Source organism: Gambusia affinis, linkage group LG12 (genome assembly GCF_019740435.1).
Source record: "Gambusia affinis linkage group LG12, SWU_Gaff_1.0, whole genome shotgun sequence".
Lineage (NCBI taxonomy): Eukaryota > Metazoa > Chordata > Actinopteri > Cyprinodontiformes > Poeciliidae > Gambusia > Gambusia affinis.
In genome coordinates this window covers 11,365,888-11,391,445 of record NC_057879.1, presented here as the reverse complement: position 1 = coordinate 11,391,445, position 25,558 = coordinate 11,365,888, and the positions used below count along the sequence as shown (strand labels likewise).

The 25,558-nt window shown below is 38.8% G+C and overlaps 1 protein-coding gene across 11 annotated transcripts in view; it reads left to right on the top strand.

The window, feature by feature from the left end:
• Positions 1 to 2,346: 2,346 nt before the first annotated feature.
• tcf3a (transcription factor 3a) overlaps positions 2,347 to 25,558 on the top strand; it is a 28,315-nt gene continuing 5,103 nt past the window's right edge. For 3 of the 11 annotated variants that reach the window (XM_044134935.1, XM_044134946.1, XM_044134945.1), the window contains exons 1-18: positions 2,347 to 2,870; positions 6,767 to 6,863; positions 7,238 to 7,310; positions 13,304 to 13,377; positions 14,380 to 14,452; positions 15,005 to 15,045; positions 15,672 to 15,795; positions 16,121 to 16,173; positions 18,629 to 18,728; positions 19,066 to 19,199; positions 19,310 to 19,460; positions 20,681 to 20,739; positions 20,887 to 20,965; positions 22,525 to 22,601; positions 22,691 to 22,864; positions 22,982 to 23,087; positions 23,169 to 23,301; positions 24,288 to 24,359. In XM_044134935.1, coding sequence (XP_043990870.1) covers positions 6,810 to 6,863; positions 7,238 to 7,310; positions 13,304 to 13,377; positions 14,380 to 14,452; positions 15,005 to 15,045; positions 15,672 to 15,795; positions 16,121 to 16,173; positions 18,629 to 18,728; positions 19,066 to 19,199; positions 19,310 to 19,460; positions 20,681 to 20,739; positions 20,887 to 20,965; positions 22,525 to 22,601; positions 22,691 to 22,864; positions 22,982 to 23,087; positions 23,169 to 23,301; positions 24,288 to 24,359 — 1,577 coding nt within the window. In that variant the 5' untranslated portion in view covers positions 2,347 to 2,870; positions 6,767 to 6,809. Of the gene's footprint in view, positions 2,871 to 3,665; positions 3,787 to 6,766; positions 6,864 to 7,237; positions 7,311 to 13,303; positions 13,378 to 14,379; positions 14,453 to 15,004; positions 15,046 to 15,671; positions 15,796 to 16,120; positions 16,174 to 18,628; positions 18,729 to 19,065; positions 19,200 to 19,309; positions 19,461 to 20,680; positions 20,740 to 20,886; positions 20,966 to 22,524; positions 22,602 to 22,690; positions 22,865 to 22,981; positions 23,088 to 23,168; positions 23,302 to 24,287; positions 24,530 to 25,558 lie in introns of those variants that run through there. The other 8 variants (XM_044134944.1, XM_044134942.1, XM_044134939.1 and 5 more) reach the window with 8 other exon arrangements.

Genomic DNA, 25,558 nt, shown 5'->3' with positions numbered 1-25,558 from the left:
AAGAACACACCAAACTTCGCAGATTTTTACTTGGAAAACTACAGAAAATCAATTATGCACTACCTTTGGTTAATCTGTGACATGCAATTCCGATAAAAAGAATTGAGGATTAATAATGTGACAAAGTGTGCAAAAGTTCCAGGGGTGTAAATACTTTTGCAAGACACTGCGTATTTTCCTCAAACTGCTAAATATTTCAGTCTTAGGCTTGCAACAAATACAAGATTAAGTCTTCTTTGGAGTGAAAAAGAAGACAAACAACAACACAATTACAATCGAGCACATACTTGAGCCAGAACTGAAAGTGGAAGCCCTCCAACTAATTTACTCTGTTTGCAGCGGATTGCTTAAAGCTGATCCCAGCTCTGCTCTGTTTGCTTTTTGACAGGTTGTGGGTTGTGAAGTGTGTTTGTGTTTGAGAACGACAGCTAGGAGGGGGGCTGTATTTTTTACAGGAAACAGGAAACCAGAAGTCATAACAGGATGCCCCAGGTTTTGATACTGTACCTGATGCGTGGGTGGCTTGCATGGGGGTAACCCATTTACAAAACCTTACAGAGCTGATGCTTAAAAGAGGAGAGAGCCCAGGAAAGAGTGGGTGGAGAGGAGGGTGCATAGGTTTGGGGTTAGGAAAATGGAGTTCCACTCTAAATATAGACTTCATTTCTATCTTGCACTCTGACATAGAACCTTGACGTTAGGACGGCTCAGTCTTGTCCTACTTTCAAAAAAGCAAAGAAGCAAACGATCTTTGATGTTCAGTGGAACGCAGTGATATGATCGCTTCCATGTGAATGTGTGCGCCACCTTTCCCCAGGTGTACTGTTGGAGCGTCACAGTGAATTTGTGACATGAAACCCTTTTTGTCATAATGAGGTTGATGTGCTGAAGTAGACTGAACGCTCTTCACCCTGTTGCAAAATCCCCAAGCTGTGCAGTGCTCTTGCATCCTTTTGTGTCAGTAAAGTTGCTCTATGAATCTAAGCGCAGTATTTTACAAAAATAATTATGTTAATATTTTGATATTTGCAGGGCAAATACGAAAATCTATTATTCCTAGAATTAAAACAACAACAACAAAAACAGTGTGCATATTAGAAGTTTAGTGAAAGCTTGACCATGTTGTGAGATCATGACAAGACCTGCTCAGTTAATCACATACAGGTGTGTGTGTGTGCCAGAGCTGCATTTGTGTAATGCATGCCTCATAAATGTTCGTGTGCATGTTTGCAGACCACAAAGTGGATGGCTGGCTTTTCTCGTAAAGGCCGGCACAGATGTCACTTAGGTCCCCCCCCTCCCCTCCCCTAAAGCAGTTGAGGTTTTCTTTAGAACTTGTGTCTGCATCCTGCAACCTTATTTTCAAAGTGCCAAAAATAGCTTTCTTGATATACAACAACACCAGCAGGCCGTTTATGTAGGTTTCTGTGGGCGATGCTATACATTTTCCAGCCTTTCTTGCATGATTTCTTAGGATCCTTTACAAAAGTTATGTTTTGGCTTTCAGAAAACATTTTAGGACATGAACATACAAGATATGACATGGGTACTGCAAACATATACAGTACTTATATGCTCTATGCTCTGAAGTAAATCAGTGTAAATATTTTTCTTTTTATTTGAGTACAATGCCTGCCGGACATTGTAGTTTTACAATGTTGTGATTTGTAAAAGAAAAAATAATAATAATTGCAGATGATATTTACTTTTCCTGTGAGCTGACATGAGGTCATAGATACAACCGGGTATGTAGAAGACTTGCAAACAGGGCACAGACAAAGCAGAAATAGCCAACGTATTCGCCTCCTTTACGATCATTTTTTCACATATTGTCGTGTCACAGCTACAACTTGTTTAGGGAGATCAGAATAAAGGGGGCTGAAGACAAATGAACGGCCACACCTCGTGATGGTTTGACACATTAAAATACCAATGAAATTCTATTAGGCGTGTGGTTGCAAGGTGATAAAATGTGGGAAAAAAAACTTAAGCGGGAGTAAATACTTCTTCAAAGCAGTGTAGCTATTACAACTCAACTTGTGAATTACGAACTTTAGGAATAAATTTATGTTATCCAGTAACATGCCAGAGCACCGACCCTCGGGTCTTGCCTAAGTGCTATGATTTTATTTTATTTATTTTTTACTTCGTAGCAAAGATTGCAAGAACACTAGAACGCTACAAAACCCTTTGGCAAATTGACACCGCACTTGAGAGTGACGCTGGAATATATTTGGACGTCCTGCATGTCAATCAAAATTTCGCGGCATCCTATTGGTCCTTCCTTCTGATATTATCGTTCCATCTTGTGGTCGTGTACTCTGTTGTCCTCATCCGCGAGTTGACGTAGATCCCCTAAATTTGTGGCTGGGCCATTTTGTGTCTCGCTCACGATTTTAGAGCCTTGACATTTTCCGGCGCGTCTCTTAAACGCTGCGCTTAAACGTAAACTGTCAAAAACTGCCTGATTTGTATTCTTCTCCTTATTTGAAACCTGACACCGCTGATGTTTCAGCGCCCATGTCCTCCCGTAGGTTGTGCGCTGCGGAGTGATATTCCATTGGAACCGACAATGTGGAGGCTGTGAAAATGTCTACTTGGGAAAAGAAATGATTGCAGTTTCTCCAAGTGAAAGGAAACAAGAGTACCGCAAGAGTTATGGTCCGCGTTAAAGACGGGAGGTCGGCTTCGTAACGAAGACATACAACGAGGCGAGACAACAGAGGAGCGTTTTATATTGTCTTTCCTGCGCTTCATCAAGCCCACAGACTGGGACCACAGGAGAAGGATTCTATCCCTAACTTTGTTTTTCCTCTCTTATATATTGTCATATCACTTCCCGCTGCTGGATGCTACACTGCTGACTCCAGGTAAATGTGAACGTATTCAAAACAAGCTCATTCATGCGAAGCTGGAGTTGTATTGTTACGTTGATTTCGGCGTAATAACTAAGTTTTAAGCGCAGCGATTAAGTTGTTGAAGGGCTATAACCAGGGAAAAGAAAAGCGGGGTGTTGGATTTTCTTCCCTTCTTTCGGTCTCACCGAGGTCCACTGTGTGATTACACAGCATTAGCAGTCTTGGTTGTGATGGAAAACACTTCTTTGTTCACTGCTGTGAGCTATAACGTTATTAGCATATTACCGGAGTGTGTTAGCTCCCATGGGGTCTCGGCACTTATACGTGGGTTTGCGTTTCAACGCAAGCCGTTGACTTCTTTTTATATCACTCGTGTTGTGTTTATGACTAATGCGAACCTGTTTTACGTTCAATTACGTTTAATATTCAATTGTGCTCAAAATCGCTGTTAAATAAGCGCAAAGTACAAAAATAACAGTAGAACATAACTTGGGTGTTTTCCCCTCTTCCACCCAGCCTTCTACCGTTATAACCGTCCCTTGCAGCTTTTAATGTAGTACTTTATAATTCCCACACAGTTGTAAACTAGCTACAGCAAACTATAATTTTAAAAATAAAAAGTGAAATGGTTTATTCCAATTGATTAATATTCATTAAACTTTTTGTGGACTCAGTCTTTGTGCTCATCTCGATGTGAGGGGGCAGGCAACAGGTTTTTTTTTGTTTGTTTGTTTGTTTGTCTCTCCCCCCCCACCCCCCCAGATCCTTTTAAACGTCCGCAGCATTTCCAACCCTGTAGATGAAGACTTTTAAACACCGATGAACACCGAACACCCTGGATCCGTGTTTTCTGACGCCAGCCAGGAGCTCTTGTTTTCTGCAGCTATTTCTGCCATGTAACTTTCCCCCAAACACCGCTGGCCAAAAGGTGGGGGTGCTCAAGACGAGCGTAATGCAACTTCCATTTGTTAGGAGGGGCTAAGCACTTATCCCCCATTTTGACCTCGGCTTGCTGAGAGATAGAAATTGCTAGATTATGTGCTGTCAGCGTATTGTTCTTTGGTCGCATTCCGCGCATGCACCCCTATTTACAGCCTCTTGGTCGTTACACCACTGCAGCGTTTATTCATGTTAGACATGCTAATGCAGAGAAAGCAAAGCAGCTACTATATAATGATGATGTTAAGTAGAAAAAAGGAGGAGTGCATACAATCTCACCCTTTCTCCACAACTTATTAATATTCATCACATCACTTCTTGTTTATCTCCTCCCAAATCCCTCTCTGTAATTTGCAACATGAATTGGTTTATAACCCAAATGACATGCCAAGAGACACAAGTATTTACATACATAATAACAGCAAGAAATGCAGATGTTTTGTGTTGTTGGCTATAAAGGTATCACTGCAAGTGGCCAGAGTCCCTCTAAAACGTGAAAATAATCCTAATGAAAATAAAAGTCGTTCAATATCAGATAGGCCACTTCATTACAATAGTTACATTTAGCACTGAAACCATTCTGCTACTCAGTAGACAATTACTGAATTGAATCATATTGATAATATTGAAGAGCTCATCGAATCAATAGTGGCAAAAATAGTTCATAGATTAAAAATAACAATCCCTAATGCTATATATATATATATATATATATATATATATATATATATATATATATATATATATATATATATATATATGCCACTCAAGCAAAGCCTTGAGCTATTGAAAGCCTGATATATATTTCTTTTTTGGGGGGGAGAGAGGAGGTCAGTAACTAAAAACTGACCTCCTCCTAAATTAAGGAATCTCCATTCGGTGTGGGATAATCCTGGCCAGAGTTTAAAAGTCTTAATTTTGTACAAATTTTGGAACAGCCAAAAAGCAATAAAATAGGAAGCAAAGTTCTGCATCATGTCATTTCATGATTTCTGGAGCATGCAGCTCACTAAACCTCACTAGTTAAATATTTTGTTCACAGTTGTCCAGGATATTGTTAAAAAAAAACACTGATTGATAAATAATAATTATAAAATCATTTGGGGACAGAATGGAAGTTTGTAGGAAGCCTTTATTTGCTATTCCCTTGTGATTATTTTTATTTTAAAATGGAGCTCGTTGGCAAGGTCATAAAAATAAATGAGTTATTCAGGTGGTAATCTCTAACCATAATGCAATGGTTGTTTTAGCATTCTGCTTTTTGACTGGCTTTTTCTCTTCCACTCTTTTAGCTAGACAGTTTACAATGTTAGTGTAGCGCTTAACAATCTAAAAGAGAATTTAACTAGGACACTGTACTACATAGATTTTTTTTTTTTTTTACATAATTAAAAAAGTAGTTCATATTCTCAATCCAAAAAATGTACACATTTTGTAATATACTTCAGGAAAAGCCACTGAACCACAGCGATCATGTTTCTCAAATGGTCAAAAGCTGCAATGCAACAATAAATTCAAAACTCTTCTTTAGTTAAAACAATTAAGTTCATGTGTAATAATCGGTTATGACCTAGGAGAACCTCAATATCCTCTTTTTTTTTTTTTTTTCAAACCAAATCCATAATTGTAGTTTTAAAAGACGTTTTTTAGTCCCGTGGAACATTTGTGTTGATGTTGGCTGGCCATACATTGCCACTTTAGGAATCCAGCATGCTGTGTTATCGCTCTGTGGATTTCAGTGCACAGAGATGCTAAAAACACAGTTGGGTTTTTATGTGGAATAAGCACCCAAGTCCAGGGGCTGACTAAAACCAAATGCAGCATGGCCTGTGGCTGAACCAGGGTTTGATGTGGGCTACTTTTAGAACTGGTTTTACTTTTCTCACTACTTGATCAGAACTCTGACTAAATTGTTGGCTGTGAGGATATAAAGATAGTTCAGTTTAAAGTGGGGATGCAGTTATTGGTTAGTTGATTAATCCTGTATTTGATTGTTTTAGTCCTGAAATAATCAGATAAGATATTTATGATTTCTTATGAAAACGAAACACCCTTAAACAAACAACTCTTTTGTACATTTCATATGAATATAGGTTTTATCTATTTTTTTTTATTAAATAGGCATAAAACTTAGATGAAGCAAATGAATTTATATTTTTTCTGCCACAAATTTTCTTTGTGAGTTTCCTTTGTGCAGATCAAAGATTTATGGGTATATCCATAAATTCAGTGACTAAAATGAAATCTTACTAACATACATAAATTATTCTGTTGGACGAAAGGCTGCGTGAAGCAATACAAACTTTATCCACTCATTTATTAATCGTCTTCAGAGGTATTGACTTGTGAGAACTTATTTTTTGTATCCTTTTTTAACCACAATTAAAAGCTTCGTCATTCGTAGTTAAGTAGTGTTTTTTTTTTTCTTCCTCAAGGCATTTGTGTAAAAGTCAGTCAGCATAGCAGACCAACTCACATATGGAAATCGCTGTATAAATGGAATTGCTTGTGCATCAGTACTTATTTTCTGAGCAGAGACATGGCAACATTTAACTGGTCTTTACTGACATTGTAGTTGTTTGGGGCTAGCTTCACACGTTTGTTTTTTAGCTGAGTTTGAAACCTGTTGCTTTAAATGAACTGAATGATTTTTGGCAATCCACCTTTAGCATTTCCAGGGAGAATTCGATCCTCTTTGGGAATTAGTGATAACAAATAACTGGACATTGTTATATGTTGTTCATCTTTCTTCTAACAAAGCTCGATTTTAATCTTCCATTTAAAGATTAAACAACATTTGCTGTTATCAGCATAGCTGATGTTTTGAAGCTGGAATGCAGCATTAACCCAGCTCTCTACACTAAAGTAGACAGTGCAGAAAACTTTCATCTTAATCAATGCATTTCATGTAATCAGTATCGAGTTATTGAAGCAAAATGACGTCATGCTGTTTGTGCTTGTCCTTGTAGTCTGTTGCTGAGACTGTAAAGGCCCAGTGAACAGCATCAGAGAATGGCTGCAGTGGAAAACGACAAGGAGCTGAGCGACTTGCTGGATTTTAGTGCGGTAAGGCCCTGTTAAGCCTCAATGTTAAGCCTCAATGTTACCTTCGTAATCCATTTCATTTTAATAATAAGCACCAAATCTGGTGATGAATACCTCGAAATAGGAATGAATGAGATTTATTCTCGATTAGGAAGTAATGTGTTTAAGCAGCCATGCTTTTTATAAAGCTCTGTTTGTCTTGGCTCAATTTATTTATTTTTGCCACAAATCATAGCTGAAACACTCGGGTGGCCTTATGTTTATTGCAGTTGTTAGCAAAAGCATGTAGGACAGTTTGGATTACGCTCTGATCAACGTTTGCATGAACACCAAGAGAACATTCAAATGTTTTATTGCCTTGCCGTGGTTTTACAGATTTATTGCTCTCTTTTCAGATGTTTGAACCTCCAGTTTCGAATGGAAAGAATGGGCCGACGACTCTCGCCAGCAGCCAGTTTGGAGGTCCTGGTAAGAGATAATACACAAAAGAGACAGTTTGTTTGCCTTCACCTGTAGTCAGTGGCCGTATTGCTTGGTAATGCTTCTGTGACTTTCTAAAAATAAAATCTATTAGAGACGGTCTCCAGTCTCACTACCTCATTTTTATTCTCTTGGTTTCTTTCCAGTTGTAATAGAATAATGCATTGTTCCCGTTTCCTTGTTTTAGTTTTCAAAAATTGACAATTCATCATCAGATACACAAATCCAACCCTCCTATTAGTTTTTATAGCATGCATGCAACTCAGTGTTGTCAAATAATGTATGAGAGGGTGCTACTTTTGTATGTCTGATGGTGGATTATATGTCGACCCCACGCGCCGTATCCCTACTCTACTCTTTGTCTGCATCCTATAGTAGCAGACAAAAAAGTTCTTCTGCTGCCATTGTGTTTTTGGAGGTGCATTAAATCTTTCAACAAGCATCAGAGAGCAACGCGATATTCAAGGGGAAGATCAAAGGCGGCACGTTCGGTTGCTGGGTGGGGTTATTGGGGGTTCTGTTTCATCTACTCACAAGAAAGCCACTTGCGTTGTTCTTCTGTAGGGATCAGGCGCGCTCTTACAAAAGAGACATGTAGATGTTATCAATCCTAACGGCTTCTCAAGAGGCACCTACGGCCCACAGAAACCGTGCCTGAGTTCTTTGAGCTATTTGAACAAGTTGCTCCTTATTTCTGTATCTGAAATGCCTGAACTGAGCTTAGCAGATATTCCTATTCCTCTTGTTCAAGAGTTTAGTTTAGTTCTTAACTCAAACTCGGATCTTTTGCAGCATAAAAGTAAGTAAATCCACCCAACAAAAGAAAATTATAAAGCAACTTTTAGCTACTTAGCTAAAATTAGGGAGTTGTTTTAGCAGAGAATAAGAGGCTCAGTGGAAATCCAGACACCCAAGGCACACACCCCTGGTATTGAAAGAGCTATGCTGTTTGATGTCTAATATCAAAGCTCAAAACTCTTGGTTCCTGATGAGTAATTATGTAACAGTCATTAGTCTTACACACATACTGAATTAGGCGTGGGCTATCAAGGTTTGCCAAGGTTTTTAAAAGTTACGCTTTCAAAACCACAAACATTTCCCACCATACCATTCCCACCTATCCCGTGGTGGTTCCTTTTGATTCAGATAAAGGAAAACATGTTGAAATTACCTGTGTTTTTTTATAGCTTCCTGTATGTGCTGCCAGTCAGGTGGATGAATGAACCCTTGGACACTTCTTCCTTCCTTTAAAGGAAACGCACGTTTTGCTGTTTGAAGATATTTATCAAAACTCCCAGACAGTCATGGTGTGGAAGCTGAATGGGAGCTAGCCATCTCTCTAAATAATGTAAAAACTGCAGTTTTGACACTGTAGTCAGCTACTGTCTCTCTTCCTAGCTGAGATAAACTTGTTTTACTCCTGATGTTCATTTATAAAGAACAGAATATCAAAAAAGGTATAATATTCTGAAGAGTTAGCAACTGCCTCTAAATTTCTGTACTTTTATTTGATCTTTTTGCTCAAGTCAATGGATTAGAAACAGTTTAACAATAGATTTTCGTGATAACATTTTTATAACTTCAGAAGAACTGGATAAGTTATATCTTTACCACATTTGTGTTTCACTAAAAAGCAATTATATTATTGGGTATTATATTAAGGATGCACTGGTTTGAGATTGTATCCGATGCCATATGATTATGGCTGATAACCAAAATCATATGTATCTTGTATATTTCTCTATCCTTTTGACACTTTGGAAAAACTAGCGATATCTTCTACCTTGCCTGTCTTGCTTGATGCAACTAGGCCTTCCTACCTCAACGACCTAAACTTGCTAAAGATAACTCAATAAAATCGCAAAAATCTGGGCCAGCAATTATAATAACGGCCTGTTTGCTGTAATTGCAATAAAGATTCCCAATAATAATAGAGGAAGTTGGGTTGTGGTCTGAAAGAGAGAAATTCAAAAGTAAAAATAAAAGAAAAACTTTTATGTAAAATAATTTTTAACATGAAAGATTTTTAAAAATAAAATATAAAATTTAAAACAGATTCATTAATTTTTCTAAACTGATTCTTCTTTTACATCGTTTTATTATGAGATGAATGTCAAATTTCATTTTGGGTGGAAATTTTTTTTATATCTATATGGGCCAGAGTTATGAATATTTTGGGGCCTTACTGCATGGGGATGAAACTGTCCTATCTTTACTTGGTCATCATCATTCCTCATTAGTCTCATACCTGCCCACGCCCACATGGCACCATGAGAGACACCTGATGAGTTTAAAAGTTTCCATATGGATCTAAAGTCTAAAGTTGAGTCATTTACATGTTTTCCCCCCCAACTCATATGATTTAAATGTGAAACTTTATCACGTGTGTTCGTGCTCTTGTTCTGAGTGATTATCATATCTGTTCAATCCAGCCCACTGTTTTTCTTTTTTTGTGTGTGTGTGTGCTTTCATTTTTTTAGTTCGCAAGAAACCGAGACTTCTAACGTGTATTTTTAGGGTGGTATGGCTAGAAATTCTGACAGGCTTGTGATATAAATTTGCATGAAAAGGTTCCTTGTTTCAAGCAGATGTGAAACTGAATTTGAAAAACTCAGGTGGGAAAGTTACATGAAGGCCTGTTGTGTAAAGTCTGACGATCTGCTCCTTATTATTGTAAAAATTGTAAAAAGAAAAAAGAAAAAAAAAATCCAAACTGTTGCTGGAGAACAGTCGAATGTAAGCTGCGTGCGTTAAAGGATAGTGTGTCACATTGTCTTGTACTTAGGAAGTCTCCTGTGACTAACAGGTTTAAAAAGTCAGCCCTGTGTCATCGCACATTGTTCAGTATTTCATTAACACTGTTTTCTCTCTTGAGATTGTATCTGAAATCACGCTTTGTGTCTGCGTGACTCACTTTTCCAGGGGAAGGAAGAAGTTGTGTAGACAAAAAGAACGCTCGGTTGTAGTTGGCCTGGAACAGCGTTCCAGTAAAAACCAAGGCATGCCTGCATGTTTGGTCAATATATCTGCCTGCGTTTCACTCACGAAGCCGGTGACTAAGGCCGTCTGTCTGTTTCCGATAGCTCTGTCTGCGCTGTGTAATTATAGACCAGCCAACCTTAAAGGGGTGTTGCATGCTGGGAGGAAAAGTGCATTGGGGTTCTCGGGAGAATTTGTCTGTTACTCACCCTCTATTTCTTTTCCTACTTATAGATATTATAGCCTGTCTGAGTTCTTTACAGCTGATACTTGTGATTTTGTCACGGCGTTCTGTAGGACTAATGAAACTTAGTATGTTTGTAATCAATATCATTGTCATGCTTCACCAGCAATCAGCAGTATGGTCTGCTGAAGCTACTTTAGGAATCAATATTCACCCATAAAGCTAAATTAATTGAGAAATGTTATAGAAATCTTGATATGGAAACATGTATTCAATTATCAAAGGTTTTTGAGAAAATGAATATATATGTCCTGAGTTAAAATAAGCACAAAAGGAACAATATTAGCACCAAATTTAAACAAGAACCTAAAATACAACATAATTGTTTTACATCAAAAGCAACATTCATTTCTACCTCTGCAAAAGTAACTTGTAATTTTTCACTATTAAAGTTATAACAGTATTTATTTTCTGTCCGTTTTTTTGGTTTTTTTTTTTTTTGTATATTAGATTTTCATACGCAACTTTAAAAAATAGTATAATGAACACCCAAATTAGACACAGTTGTTAGGTGCAGAGCTTTATCCATTTTACATTTTTCTATCCTTAATAGAGTAGACCAGTTATTATAAGATGATAATAATTGGCTAATTAGTTGGCCAATTATTCTCCTACACTGCAAACAAATATACTTCTTGGTCGTTTTTCTAAAACACTTTACTTGAATGAAGATGATTGCATCCCTTTATTTCCCACATTGTAGTTGCACACGCTTTTCTTGACTGGAAAAATTTCCAAACAGAGCATGTGCCTCTCTTGTGAGTTAGTGAAAAGTGTAGGAGCCTTTTTTAGGCAGCTGACTGACATTTAGCAGTTTATACAGCACAAGTGTAACCATGAAGAAGCCAAGAGTAGCTGCGGTTTTTGGACAAAACCTTGGACCAGCACTATGATCTGATTTATTCAAATAAACATTGTGTCTGTGATTATTTTAGTAATCGAGTACTCTATAGAACATTTTTATGATCATCCGAGGAATCGGATCTCTCTCTCTCTCTCTCTCTTTCTCTCTGCCATTCTTATTGTTCACTCCAAAACCGTAACGACGCGATTCCGAATCATTCGAGGAATCGTTTTGAGCCCTAATCCTCTGCCGCTATTCCTAGCGAAGAGCAAAAAAGATACTCTTATAATGAGGCCAGTGGTTTATTGTGGTAACGTAGATAAACAAGTTCCCGGCCAAATGCCTTATTGTCTGTCATTTGGATTAAAGAAGTTACTGAGCAGTTTTTAATGTCCGCTATCCTGATCGGCAACAAAATTATTTTGGGATAATTTTATTCTCTTTTTTCAAATTGTCACTGTAGTTTTAAGTGATTTTACTATCTGAAATGTTATTTCACAATTAGACCCTCCTTTAAATGTCACTGAGTGAAACCATTCACAAGTATGGGCAGATATAAACACACATCTTTACGAGATTAACAAGTGTTTTTGTTGTTAATCTAGCCTGCTGAGTTGTCAAAATTTCCATACTGAAATTAGGTTTATTGTAGAATTATGACGCAAGTCCACTTGTTAAAGAATTTTTTTTTAGATAAACGTTTCTCTCAAACACTCAAAAAGCGCTATTCTCTTGGTTCATTGATGTATTATGATAAATTGCGTCAGATTGTAATTTATTGAATCAAAAAATAGGATTAGAGTAAATCTTGGTCGGCGAATGAATGTAATTGTATTTAATTGCTGCTTGTTGTTGACGTATCGGCATTAACATCTGCATCGGTACCGATAGTAGAACGCCTGAAGAGTAGAACGATATTTATTTCCACCTGCTTGCTGTTTGGCTGCATGTCTGTGTTTGTGATAATGGGGGTGTTTAACTGAAGCAGAAAAAGTTTTAAATCTAAAACATATCAGAAGTTGTTGGTGTTTTTTTCTATTTTCTATTTTTTTTTTTTTTTTTTTGATTGAAGGTGCTTGCTGACAACACGCTAAAATGTCTAAAGTGTAAGTTTTGCTTTGATTGACAGAGAGCGGCAGTCAGACATGGAGAGGGGATGTGAAATTGTCTCCTTCATCTCTTATTCCGCTGGTGTCGTGTAGCTCACACTTGTCACTGCAATCTAGCTGCTTTTGGCACTATGGAGCTATTATTCTGTTCTACTGCTGATCCTGTCAAGATTCTCCCCCCCCCACCCCCTTGGCTTTTTAATTAGACAACAAAACAAAAAATATGAATATTCATAGGGCTCAGCCTCATTAATATGCACAATTATGCAAATACGAGTGCAATTAAACTTCAGATTTCCCCAAGAGATGCTGTGTTGCAGTAGGAGAGGAGATTGAGAGCGAGGGGATGGGCAGAGATTTCTACGCCACACGTCTTTAACATCCCTTTCTTAGAGCTGCTCAGACCACCGATGGTACATGCTAGCCATGTGAGTTTGAGACAGTGAGCCTTGTGCTAAGGTGAAGGTGTGGGCCTGACGTGTGAGAATAAATGGGCTATGAAGGAGTGTTGCCATGGAAAGCGTAAAGGAGTGGAGTGGGAGACCGAGGAATGTCGAGGATGATTCTGGAAGCCTCGTACTGGGTGTTAATTATTCAAACTTCCTACAGCTCAGATCCAGACTATGTGACAGCGCTGTCACAGTGCTGTCTCGCTCTGTGAGCTTTGAAGTTCCTCAATGTAGGTTACATTAAGGAGCCTGAAAAACCTGTATCTAAGCAAGTCGCATTTGTTGCAAAACAGGGACATAAATCTGTGATCACAATGCTATTACCTTTTGGCTGACAGAGTTTTTTTGTCCAACAGGTGTAGATGAGAGGAGAGGGCCCAGTCCGTGGGGACCAGGGGACCAGACTAGTCCATCTTTCAACCAGGGAAGGGTATGATTTATTTTAGCCTCAGCCATAGAGTGCAGATGTTGTGTTATTCTTCATGTGTTGTATGATTTATAGCTTCTTGCCTCTTTCACACACAGTCTGCAACATTATGAAGTGCTCTAGATTTGACCACTTATGTATTACCAGTGTTGCCGATGATTAATACTGGGTTGTGACCTGCTTTCCTGGGCTTAAACAAGAGTGTAATTTACTATTTTTCAATTATATACTGATTGAAAACGTGATAAACTTATTAGAATACTAGCAGTGACTATGAAAGTATGCAGCAATATTACATTCGTGCTTAAAATTAAATTGTAAAATTCGGGGCTGCAACTAACGATTATTCTAGTAATCAGTTATTCCATCAAATATCAGACAATTAATTGCATAAAAAGATTATCACATTCTGTAGATGTTTCATTTAACCACTTAAGCCTATTTTATACAATATTAGAAATAACATTAAAATATGCAAATGAAGAAATAAGTCATTGCATTTTTTTAAATAACAAAATAAACATTTTATTGCCAATAGTGCAATAACACAGCTTTCTTTTAGTGAATGCTGGATCATTTGCAGATTCATTTATTAATTTTTGCATTAACCAATTCCAATAATTGTAAAATATCAAAAGGTGCTTAAGAGGATTTTAATTTTTTTTTTTTTTACAGAATTTGAAAATGGTCAAACTAAACTATGCCACATAAGGAGTTCTAGGCAGAACAAATTTTCAAAGGATTTCAAAAAAAATCTTTAATGCAAACATATATATATATATATGTTCTTTCATTTCGTATGTATATTCCAGTTAACAGTTAATCAAATACTAAATTCGTTGATGATTATTTCAATAATCAGTTAATCACAATTAATCCAATTAATCTTATAATTAACGTATCATTTTGTTGCATTTTGATGTAGACGAACTGAAAATCAAAAGATGCTCTCTGCTTATTTTGATGTGAGTATGAATGAAGTGCTATTCCATCTCTTTCCCTTAGGTTTTCGAAGAGGGCCTTTACAGTGAGAGAGAAAGTCTGGCCTCTACCCCGGTATTTGGACCAGGCATTGCTGGTAAGAAGACTTTAATCTTTAATTTTTTTTTGCAAATGGGTAATAAAATTTTTGTCAGTGTCGGACTAAGTGACGGAGGAATGTGTTAACTGGCGCTCGGACGCGCACATCAATTTACAGTGTGACTGAACAGAACAACAAGCAGTTTGTTTTTCAGAGCAGCCATTCACAAGTCCGGCACTCATGTGGCAGTTTAGGGCAGCGCATATTTCAGGATGAGGGGAGTAGGGTAAACGGGGAGGGTGCAGAGGAGGGGTTTGTTTGTGTGTTTTCACAATGGGAGTGGTAGGGGTGTAAAGGGCACCCATGCACAAACAGGGCTCTCCCTGGGGATGACGGTGGACTACAGCTCTTCTCTGTTTAACTGTCAGTGGAGGGGGTAGAGTTTAGATACAATTTCCCCTGGAGCATTTGTAATGAGTCTATTCGGTTCATTTAAATACTGCAGCGTATACATTCACATTGCAAATGGGGTGAAAGACAGGACAGTGTGATTATATACATAAAAGCTGCCTTTTAATAGTCCTCACATCTTTTTCTTTATTTTAACAGGAAAAGCTGAACGAGGGTCATACTCATCATTTGGGACGCAGGTGAGTCGTTCTTGAGAGGCCAGTGAGCTTCTTTCAAAGAAAATAAAGTTGCACCAGCAACAGTGTGACAAAGGGAAACCTGCAGATTAACACAAAAATAAATGAATGCAAGCATACCACTGTTGCAATGGATTTGTGGATACAAATAGGGCTGAAATTATTCATCGTGATTAAGCAATAATCGTTGACCATTATTGAAGTAATGGTCAACGAATTTAGTAACTGATTAATTAACTGGAATATAGACTCAAAAAGGCAATTTGCTACAAAGCAACATAGTCAATGCAGTAATTAAGCCAAAGATGTTAAAAATAAACATATATACATTTTGCATCTGTGATTAAAAAAAAGATCATTTGGACCAGACTCAGACCTTCCTCACTTTACTTGCCTAATTTGCTGTGTTATGGTCTTGATTTTAACGCCGAGTACTAATCTACTCTAACAGTTAAAGCTGTTCTTCACGTCTAACTCCAGAAATCAACAGAACTCTCAGTTTATAACAACAAGCAGGTTATTTTTAAGATAGATCCATATCAGTGATAACCTTAATTTTCTCTACATGGACATGTTCATATTGCTGTTTCAATGGGCTTTTGCCGCTCTTCTCTTTAAACCATCTGTAGCCTGGTTTTATGCCAAGTGAGATACCCCTGCCCAGTCCTGATAGCCTCTCTCCGCCTTCTGCCAAGTCCAATTCCCAGTTTTATTCATCCTACGAGAGGAAGAGACCAGCACAGGACCTCTCTGGTAAGAATGCAGACATATACATTTTTTTCTTTTCATCAGACATACGTTTGTCTCCACTGGTTTTTGTTTTACAAATGATGTCTCCATTCTGATCTATATTTACATCTGTGGGTTAAAACGCGGTTTCGAGTTCTTACTTCTTATTAGGTAGAGAAAGTAGCATTACCTCCTTCTCAATACACAGAACTACAAAACGTTTTCTGGTTGTGCAGGAATCATGAGGTTGCACAAAGGCTGATAGGTTTATTGCGTATTGTGTAGTGGCTTTGTCTTTAAATTTCAATCTTCTCATTTTTACGCCGTTTCCCTTTTGTCTTTTTCCCAGCAAATCCGCAGTCGAAAAAGATCCGTAAGGTTCCTCCTGGCCTGCCGTCCTCAGTAAGTGCACATTTCCAGAAAACCTTCCCACTGTGCTACACCTCAGTCTGTAACGTTGATTCCAAGCACCTCAAAATGTTCAGTTTTTAAGCTGAATGAAAATTTTTCCCATTTAATTTTGCACCTGAAGTTCTTCCTCTGGCTCTCGGGCGGTATAATAGGAGCAGCGCGGGCCTTTTAGGTCGAACATCTGTGCTTCTTCAGCGGCAAAGTCAGAAGGCAACAGTGGGGCAAACCACTTATTTACCCAGTCACTTATTTGCAGCATATATTTATAGTATGTCGTACTTGTGGGCCCTTGGCTTTGTGGCCACACTTCTTCCTCTCCAGTACGAAATCGTGGAGGAGATTTTGTACTGGAGGGGGGTTGATGGTTTTTGCTCCCTCTCTTTCTTTCCCTCCCTCCATGTTTCCCTCTATGGACACCCTGTTTCCTCATTTTTTTTTCTTGCTCGCCGCCCTACCTCACACAGCCTCGCTCTCTCTCCTCTTCCACAACCATAAACAACAGCCCTCCCCTTTCTCCCGCTCCCTCCCCCATCCCTCCATCCCAGCTGCCAGCGGCGTTGGCTGCTGTCCAGGATTCGGCAGATGGTTCAGTAATTAGGAGTGCGTCTCCCTGTTCCCTCTTCTCCTCTTCATTCTCTTTCCTCTTCTTTTTTTTCCTCCGTTTAATCAAATTACAGAAGAAAACTTCAGTTCACTCTGATCAGAGTTTTACAGACAGACTTGTTTTCTTGATTTGACAGAGTCTCATTTTGGACGGAGGTGGTACAGAACAGTGTCTTCCTTTTTCCCCACCTCAATGTGAAGATTGCATTTGATTGGCCGAAACTTTGTTTGTTAAGGAGATTGAACTCCATGCCTGTTTTTAACAGCGTAACACGTTAAAATATGTTCATGGGCTCGAAAAGGAGTCTGGCTGTACATTTCTTACTCTCTCATCTTTATTCAAATGTTATTTCAAAAAGTGTTCATCCAGATAGAATAGTCCATGTTAGCCTGAGTAACAATTCAGCTTCAGAAGGAAATAGATTTCGATCATACACAGAGCTAAGCTTGTTGTAGCAAAAGCTTTAGGAAAAAGATTTTATGCAAACTCAAAAAAGTGTATTTCCTTCGTAACACTTTAAAAACAAAAGTTTGCACAATATCAAAAATACTTTTTCATACTATCGAATAATAAATTATACTAAAGGGTCATTGCTGTGGCCCAGTTCGGATTACCAAAATTACTTATATACTACTTTGAGTTTTTTAAAATGGTTTTCTTAAAGACAGAACTGATATTATTCTGCCTTTAAGCAATCAGGGAAAACCCAGATTATAACATAATAGCTTTTTAAGCTTCTGACATGTTGACATGTCTGACATGACAACATTTGAGTTAAATGAACACCTCAACAGCACAGGCACCTTGTGTGTGACATCAAGGATTAATAAAAGAAAAAAATCTGCCAAGATGAGGAAGGGAATTGTGGAACTGCGCAAGTTTGATTCATTCTTAGATACAATTCCCACATATATGAAAGTGAAGTCTATGCAAACTATCACAAGTAAGTCTAAATGCCATTAGAATGAACAGTCATCTTAATGATCAGGAAGGAGACAGCTGTGTCCCAGAAGAGAATGTGTTTTGGTCTGAAATCTGTGAATCATCCTTAGAACAAAGGGAATGACCTTATGAAAATGCTGGCTGAAGACGGTGAAACAGTGTTAATTCCACTGTGAAACACATTCTGTTTACCAACATGGGCTGAAAGACAACTCAAGAGAGAAAAAAGCCATTGCTCCAAAAGCAACATAAAAAGCAAGGTTACAATTTCAAAATGCACCAAAGGACAAAAACATTTTTTTTTCCAAGTTCTACTGTCTGATGAAGCTAAAGTGGAACCGTTTGACCATCATGACCATCGTTACATTTTGGGCGGGGGAGGGCGATAAGCTTGGGAATACCATCCCAGCTGTGAAGTATGGGGTGGCAGCATCATGCTGTGGGTGGCCTGCGACAGAAAGAACTGGTGCACTTCATAAAATAGATTGCATCTTGAGGAAAGAAAATAATAGTGAAGAAAGGCTCCTTTACTGAGTTACACCGGTTCTGTCAGGAGGAATGGGACAAAATTCCAGCAAGTCATTGTTATAAGCTTATGAAAGGAGATCAAAACAGTTTGAACCAAGTCAAATAGCTCAAAGGCAATTCCAAAACATATTAGAAAAATGTAAGAAAGCTGTTGGATTCATAGAAATTAACAAAAATCCTCTAATTATTCTGGCATTCAGCAGATATAAATTGTTTGGGCAATCCAAAAGAAAGAAACATTAGTTAGATTTGGTGTAAGTGAGGGGAAATAAAGGGTCATTTGTCTTTTTGTACAGTGTATGTAAACATGTGGTTCGAGCTCATTGTGTCGTTCTGTCAGACTCGGTCATCATTTCACTTTTCTATTTGTAGGTTTACCCCACAGCCACAGGAGAGGATTTTAATCGGGACACCGCTTGCTTCCCAGCCTCCAAAGCAGGAAATGTCTACCAATCACCGTTCTACATGCAAGGTCAGTTGAAACAATATTTTCCTCTGGAGTCTCTCCTAGTTCTTTGTGTTAAGATAAAAAGTTTAGTCTGGCAAAGACGACGATTTCCTGGAATTTTCCTTTGAAGCCAGCACAGCTGGGAGAGTCGGTTCCTCCGCTGTGATATGTCCAGATGAGCCATAGGTGCTGTGGTTGTAGGCTACTGACAGCCCCGCGGGTCAAATAGTGAATCACGGTTGAATAAAGTCATCACGCTAATGTGACACGGCTCATATGTGGCCTTCATTGTCTTCTCTCCTGTGTCTGGTTATGGCTCTGCCTTATTTTCCCTGTTTCCCTCCTGGATTCCCCTTGACAGATGCCCACCCGCCCTCTGATCCTTGGGGCTCTGCCGGGTCGATGATTCAGCCTGGATATTCTGCCGTGTTGGGGAACTCCCCCCATCTGGGCCAGCACAGTCCATTCACTGCCATCAACCCTCAAGACAGAATGGTGTGTTCAGTTCCCCCTCGACCCCCTTTAATTTTTGTTAAGATCAACTCTTTTTTTTTTCACCAAAAGCGTCTGCGTCCTTAACGCTGTATGTGATGTTCTCTTTTAAGAAGCGGCATCCCCTTCCCCTCTCACCCCAAAACTACCCCTTGCATGGCAGTGAAGTGAACGGAGCTCATCCCACCAGCTTCCACGCCGGCTCCAGCAGCTTCGGAGTCCCCAGCCACACACCCCCTATCGCTGGCACTGAAACGATTATGGGTAAATCATTTGTGTGCCGTTTCAGCTTCAAATGTCAAAGTAATTTTGTTTTTAAAATATTTATATAGGTGTTGAATTACATGTCAGAACCCTTGATTCTTTTTACATTTTATAACATTATGACTGGGAGATTTGGTGTCATTTATTTAGATTTTATGATTGGCCAACACAAAATAATGCATAACTTTGAAGTGAAATTTGAATGGACCACCTTTCGTTACAATTTCAGCTGAGAACTTGACTTGCAATTTACGGCAACAAGTGGGGAAGATGCACTAGCGCTTCACTCAGCATCCCGATCTCCAGTCTCAAGTTTTTGAAGCTCCTTTCACAAAGCAGAATCATGCTGTGGAGAGGATTTTCTTTCTTTTTTTTTTTCAGTCTGCAACCCAAAGACCTGAAATGTACTCCGATCATATGCCGTCTTTTTTTTTTTCTTACTTATAAAAGCAAAGTATATACCAACTAAAGATAGTATGGGAGAACAAGAAGAAAAACAAAACAAAAATCACTTGTGCACACTAGTGTATACGTACGTGTGTGTTATTTAGGACACAGGGGGACAGAAAGACAAATCAAAACAGGATACACACATACAAAAAAAAAGCACAAGCAGGTTGATTAATCCAGCACCTCTACAAAATCTGTCTGCAGAGGGAGATGTTTTGTTTTGTTTTGGTTTTTTTCTTTAACAGGGACCAGGGAGATTAGAGGTTAAAAACAGATTTGAGGCTCCTTCAGTAGGATAATGACCCTAAAATGTTTGAGCTGTGATGAAAACGGTTTAAATTAAAACATGTTGAAGCGTTAGAGTGGCCTAGTCAAAATTCAGACATAAATCCATTTGAGCTCTCCATCCACTCTGATTGATCGTGTTCTATTATGCAAAGAAGGATAGGGGAAAATGTCAGCTTCTAGATGTAGAAAAGTGATTGAAACATTTTCTAAAGCATTTAAATACATTTGCATGCCACACTTTTATAAGGTTTTATTTGCTAAACCACAAAAAGACAACAAAAGCAAATTATGTGTCCTTTTTTTTTTATCCATTTCACAGTTATGCTGTTTTTTCACACTACTGCAACCTAAAATTCCCACATAGTACATTTAGGTCTGTGGTTAGAATATGACAAAATGTGAAAAAGTTCAACAAGTATGTTAACTTTTGCAAGGCCCTCTACACCGGAACCAATTAAAATCTTCTGCTTTTACTTATGAAGCCAATCGGGGTGCTGTACCAGGAAGTTCGGGTGATGAGATTGGAAAAGCCCTGGCATCAGTAAGTAGCTGTAGAGTACATATTTATAACCAAGTAATACTGTTATTGACATAGGACTCTACAAATTATGTGTTGTTTTCTGAGGCAATATAAATGAAAGTGATAAACATTTTTATTTTGAGTGAAAATCAGAACTTCTTTGTTCAGATTTATCCTTCAGACCCCAACAGTAACGCTTTCCCTCCATCGCCGTCTACTCCCTCCGGTTCACCACAGGCTGTATCAGGTGAGTGAAAAACATGCAGTCTGAAGAAGAAGCTACGTATGTTGGGTGTGAAATGGGCTGAACACATGTCAAGTTAAAGTTTCAAGTTTATGTGACAATGAAACACTGTTCCAAATGTATCTAATACATCAACCATGTGCAAAGTTAGAAGCTTATAAGGAAAGTCTGAACTTAGCAACTATGCAACAAAAACTACTACTGGAACAAATCATCTTATCAGATATTGGAGATTTATTTAATGTAAATAAATAAAATTAAAACAGCAAAGTAGTTTGTTTTTTTTAAATATCAGAAATTCACGCTATGATTCTAAATCAGAAAAGCAGTATTTATTTATTTTTTCATGCCACTGTTCAATCCAGCTTGATATAGTTATGTGTGTAATCCTGTAATAAGAGCTTTATGCTTTTCATACCATCTGTAGCTCGACCCTTTGTTCTTCTGGTGGCTGAAATCACAGTTTGTAATCCCTGTTTGGATCCTTTTCAATCTGCACATTTATAAAAGTACTGTGTGAGACCAGACTTTCTCCAGACTGTAGGTGGGTGTACCAGGGTCCTGGCGGTGTCTGGACGTTCTGAGTCGATGGCTACCTGCCACAATCTGGGACTTCTGAGGCAGATTACGCGTATTTGCCGTCCTTAGTTTTCATTACTGCCGGCCTGAACTTCATCTGTTTCTCTCCACCTCTGAACAAGAGCTCACACAGCAAACATCTGCAAACATCTGTCTCAAAGTTTCTGCCTGTTTCTTCGGGTTGACTAACAGAGTCCTGATTTCTGCCCTTGGTCTTTGTGTGATATTTTAGATAAAAGTAGCCAACTGTAAAATCTAAAACTAGCTAGCTCTCCTTTAGTCTGATCGAATATAAAACTTCTGCTTATTGTGTGCATGAGCACATTTCAGGGTTCTGACACAGTCTGGAAAAACGTGGAACATGACTCATGCTTTTTTTTTTTCTTATACTGGGTAAAGATGGAAAAAGTAGAGTGTGGGAAGATCTGTGTGTTTCAAGGCTTTATTCCCATACCTCCTGTTTAAACGTTGTCTCCATTCATCCATTTGTCTGCTATTTATCCTTTTTTATTGCATCCATTTTTCCACAATTCTTTTCTTTGTTCTTCTTAGTTTCTGTTTTTTCTTACTTTTTTTAAATCACTGCTTTATGCATCGTTTTCCTCCATCTGTCCTTAATTTTTCTTTTTTCCCTTTAGCTCAAATATAAAAATCGTTACACAAGACCTCAGAGCTAAAGATTAATATGTTTAGAGCCATATTGATTAATAACAAATGGAACGTCATAAAATGTAGTCTGTCATTGTTCTCCCTTACTTTGCCTCTGCAGTGTTATGCTTCCTGCTTGTTTGTTGTTTTATTTTCCTTCTAATCGTATGAAACACTATGAATTTCATTGTTGCTGAAAATGTGCTGTACAGATAAAATTGCCTTTCTTCTGAGCTATAAAAGCAAGTCATTAATAAATCTCCTACCTGTTTTATAGATACTTGTCTGATCTGTAGGAATGAACCTTCTTATCCTTTTTGTCTTTCCTTTTCAAGGTTCTGCATCACAGTGGACTCGATCCTCAGGCCAGGGCACCCCTTCACCTAACTTTGAGGGAGGAATTCAGTCCATGGTGAGTCACTTTGTGTGACGTTTAACGTAAAAACAGGCCTATTACATAAATGACGCTTAACGTGTGTTATTCTTCTCCTCGTCCCGCAGCAGAGTAAACTGGAGGACCGTCTGGACGAAGCCATCAATGTCCTTCAGCGGCACGCCAGCGGACAGGGAGGGCCGGGACTTGCAGAAATGCACAGCCTGTTGTCGGCTGGCTTAGGGATCGCACCGGGCTTCAACAGTGCAGCTCTCGGATTGGCCAGTCGTCTGCAAGGACTGGTGAGATTCAGGAAGAGGGTTAACATACTATACACAGGTCGCTGAGGGGGTTATGTTGGCCAAGTCACTTGTTTTTCTGCTTTGAAGCCAGCACTAACAGGAACAACTGTTTTAAAGGTTTCCAGCCACCTTGAGGATTCAGTTAGTCTGCCCTCTAGTGGAGGAGCTTTGCATCACGGCCCTGCATCTGTTCATTCAGGCTCTCAGCCGGACGGTTTTACATGTAGGTTTTTCTGCTCTCTTTATTTTTGCTCACAAATAAGTAAAAGTGTTGTTTAGCACCTTGTTTGCTGTGTGTGTGCAGGCCTGCCTGGAAGCGGGAATCGTTCCGGTGGCACAGCTATCAAGCGAGAAGCGAAAGAGGACGACGAGAATTGCTCAATTACAGACAAGTCAGAGGACGACAGAAAAGATCTGAAGGCTCGTCTTCGAACAAGGTGCCCAAATCATAACTGCACCATAATGTTCAATATAATTTATATAGAATTAGAACATTAGCAGTAGCAGAATTAGAAAAATAACTACATGCTAGACGACTCTTCAGGCATAATGTTGATAATATGACAGAAATTAGACTGTTTTAACAGCTAATTAAATTTCTGTTACGTAATTAAAAACTAGGCATTGTTTAGAGGTGCTTTTTTATTGTGGTAGTCCCTTAAATGTGTTGCACAAATTAGGACAATTACTTAGCAAGGTACAGCTCTGGTCATAAGTTTACATGCACTTTTTAGAGGCATGAATGTCATAAACATTTTGGGCCTTTAATAGTATTTTAACCATTTTTTTCAAGTGAGAAAATTACTTGAAAACTAGTGATTTTTAAAGGCTGGAATTGGCTTCACAAGGTTGAGTTTATTGCAGTTAAAGGACTATTCTCCAAATTCCTCCACTTCACTTCAGCTCACAAGCAAGTTAAACAAGACTGTTATGTGAAACACATCCTGGACAAACAGGCTAACACTGAGCTGATGGTCCTGACGTCAGCCCTACTAAAAAATAATAAACTACAATTAAAAGGTAGATCTGTTCCAGGGAGCCGACCAAGTTGAATGAATTTTGCCACAAAGAATGAACAAATGTCCAAATATCCAACCAGTAATGCGCAAGGACTGATGACTACAAAAAGTGTGTCGTTTCTCTGCAGCTTACTGAAGGCCAAAGGTGAAAACATCAGTCAGGGTGTATGTTTTATTTAGCCTCTTTGCATGATTTTTTTTTTTTTTGGCAAATGTACATTGTACAATTGTTAGAACCTGATAAAAATCCAGTTCAGATAAACCAATAAAAGCCCAAAATGATGACAGTCGTCCCTGTGATAAGTGGATATAAACACCTGACAGCTGTATATGGGATCCTTGCCCAAATGAGCTATACCCATATTATTGTCTCCTTCCCTCCTTATCTGCCACCAACTCATCAGTAGTCTGGATGATGAGGATGACGATGAAGATCTGCCGGTGGAGATAAAGGCCGAGCGGGAGAAAGCACGGAGGTTGGCGAACAACGCCCGCGAGCGGCTGCGCGTGCGGGACATCAATGAGGCTTTTAAGGAGCTGGGTCGCATGTGTCAGCTCCACCTCAGCTATGAGAAACCCCAAACCAAATTGATCATTCTGCAACAGGCCATTACAGTTATACTCAACCTGGAGCAGCAAGTTCGAGGTCAGTGGGTGTCCAGAGAGAAAGGAAGCGGAGGGGGAAGGGCCTCTTTCCAAATTAAAACTGGCACACAGCTTGAGCTTCTCCTACGATGATCTCCCTTGTTTGCAAAAGAACCAGAGCTAATTATCAATTTAAATATGCTAAACATATCTAAGCTATTTGGATTTTTATAGTTCTGGAGTCTAAATGTCCTAAAAGCAAAAAGAGGATTAGAAAAAATAAAGCTGTGTCACAGTTTTAAGACGTGGCCATTCTCCTGTTCACCCTGAAGGTTTCCATTTTCTCATAACGGGTCTGTCGTTGCTTTTAATTCACTCCGCTGCCTCGCTCACAGCTTACTGTCTACTTCACTTTTTTTGGCTTTAGTCATCGCTTTTTATGCTTTCATCAAGTCATTTCTTTCACAATTGCTTGTTATGCTTGACTTGAACAACTGTGATTTTAATTTAATGTCTTTTCTTTTTTTTTAACCTTTTACCAAATTAGACTTAGTTGCCTCAAAGCCGAGCTGTGCGCTGTGAATTAACATTCCTTCATGTTTGGGCTCTTTGTTCTGCACGCTTCAGCCTTTTGAACATTAAACCTCTCTCTCTTTCCAACCCTTTACGTTTTTGCTTTACCTCCTCTCACTTTCCGTTTGCAGACGGAAACAAAGCCCGACATCTTTCTCGCTTTGAGATGAATGAATACATCGCCTGCTGATGTATTTAACACAGTTAACCTGCGTTAGCTCTTTCTGTGTATTGCATTTGGCAGATGGTGTTGCTTCCTGTCTTTCTCATAACTCGGTGTCCATATCTTCCCCACATCCCCAACTTCCATTCTGGACCCTAATGACCAAACTTAAAGCTCAGGACTTGTGTTTTGGTATCACTTGGTCTCGATGACGCCCTGCTCTCAAACTGCTCAAAATTGCACCCAAAAAGAAAGTAGCTGTCCTTAAATGTTTCAGTGGACCTATGGTGCGTCTCCACTGAGGTCTTCTTTAACAGTTTCAGGTTTTTCTCTAGAGCTTAGAAGCATTTTGAC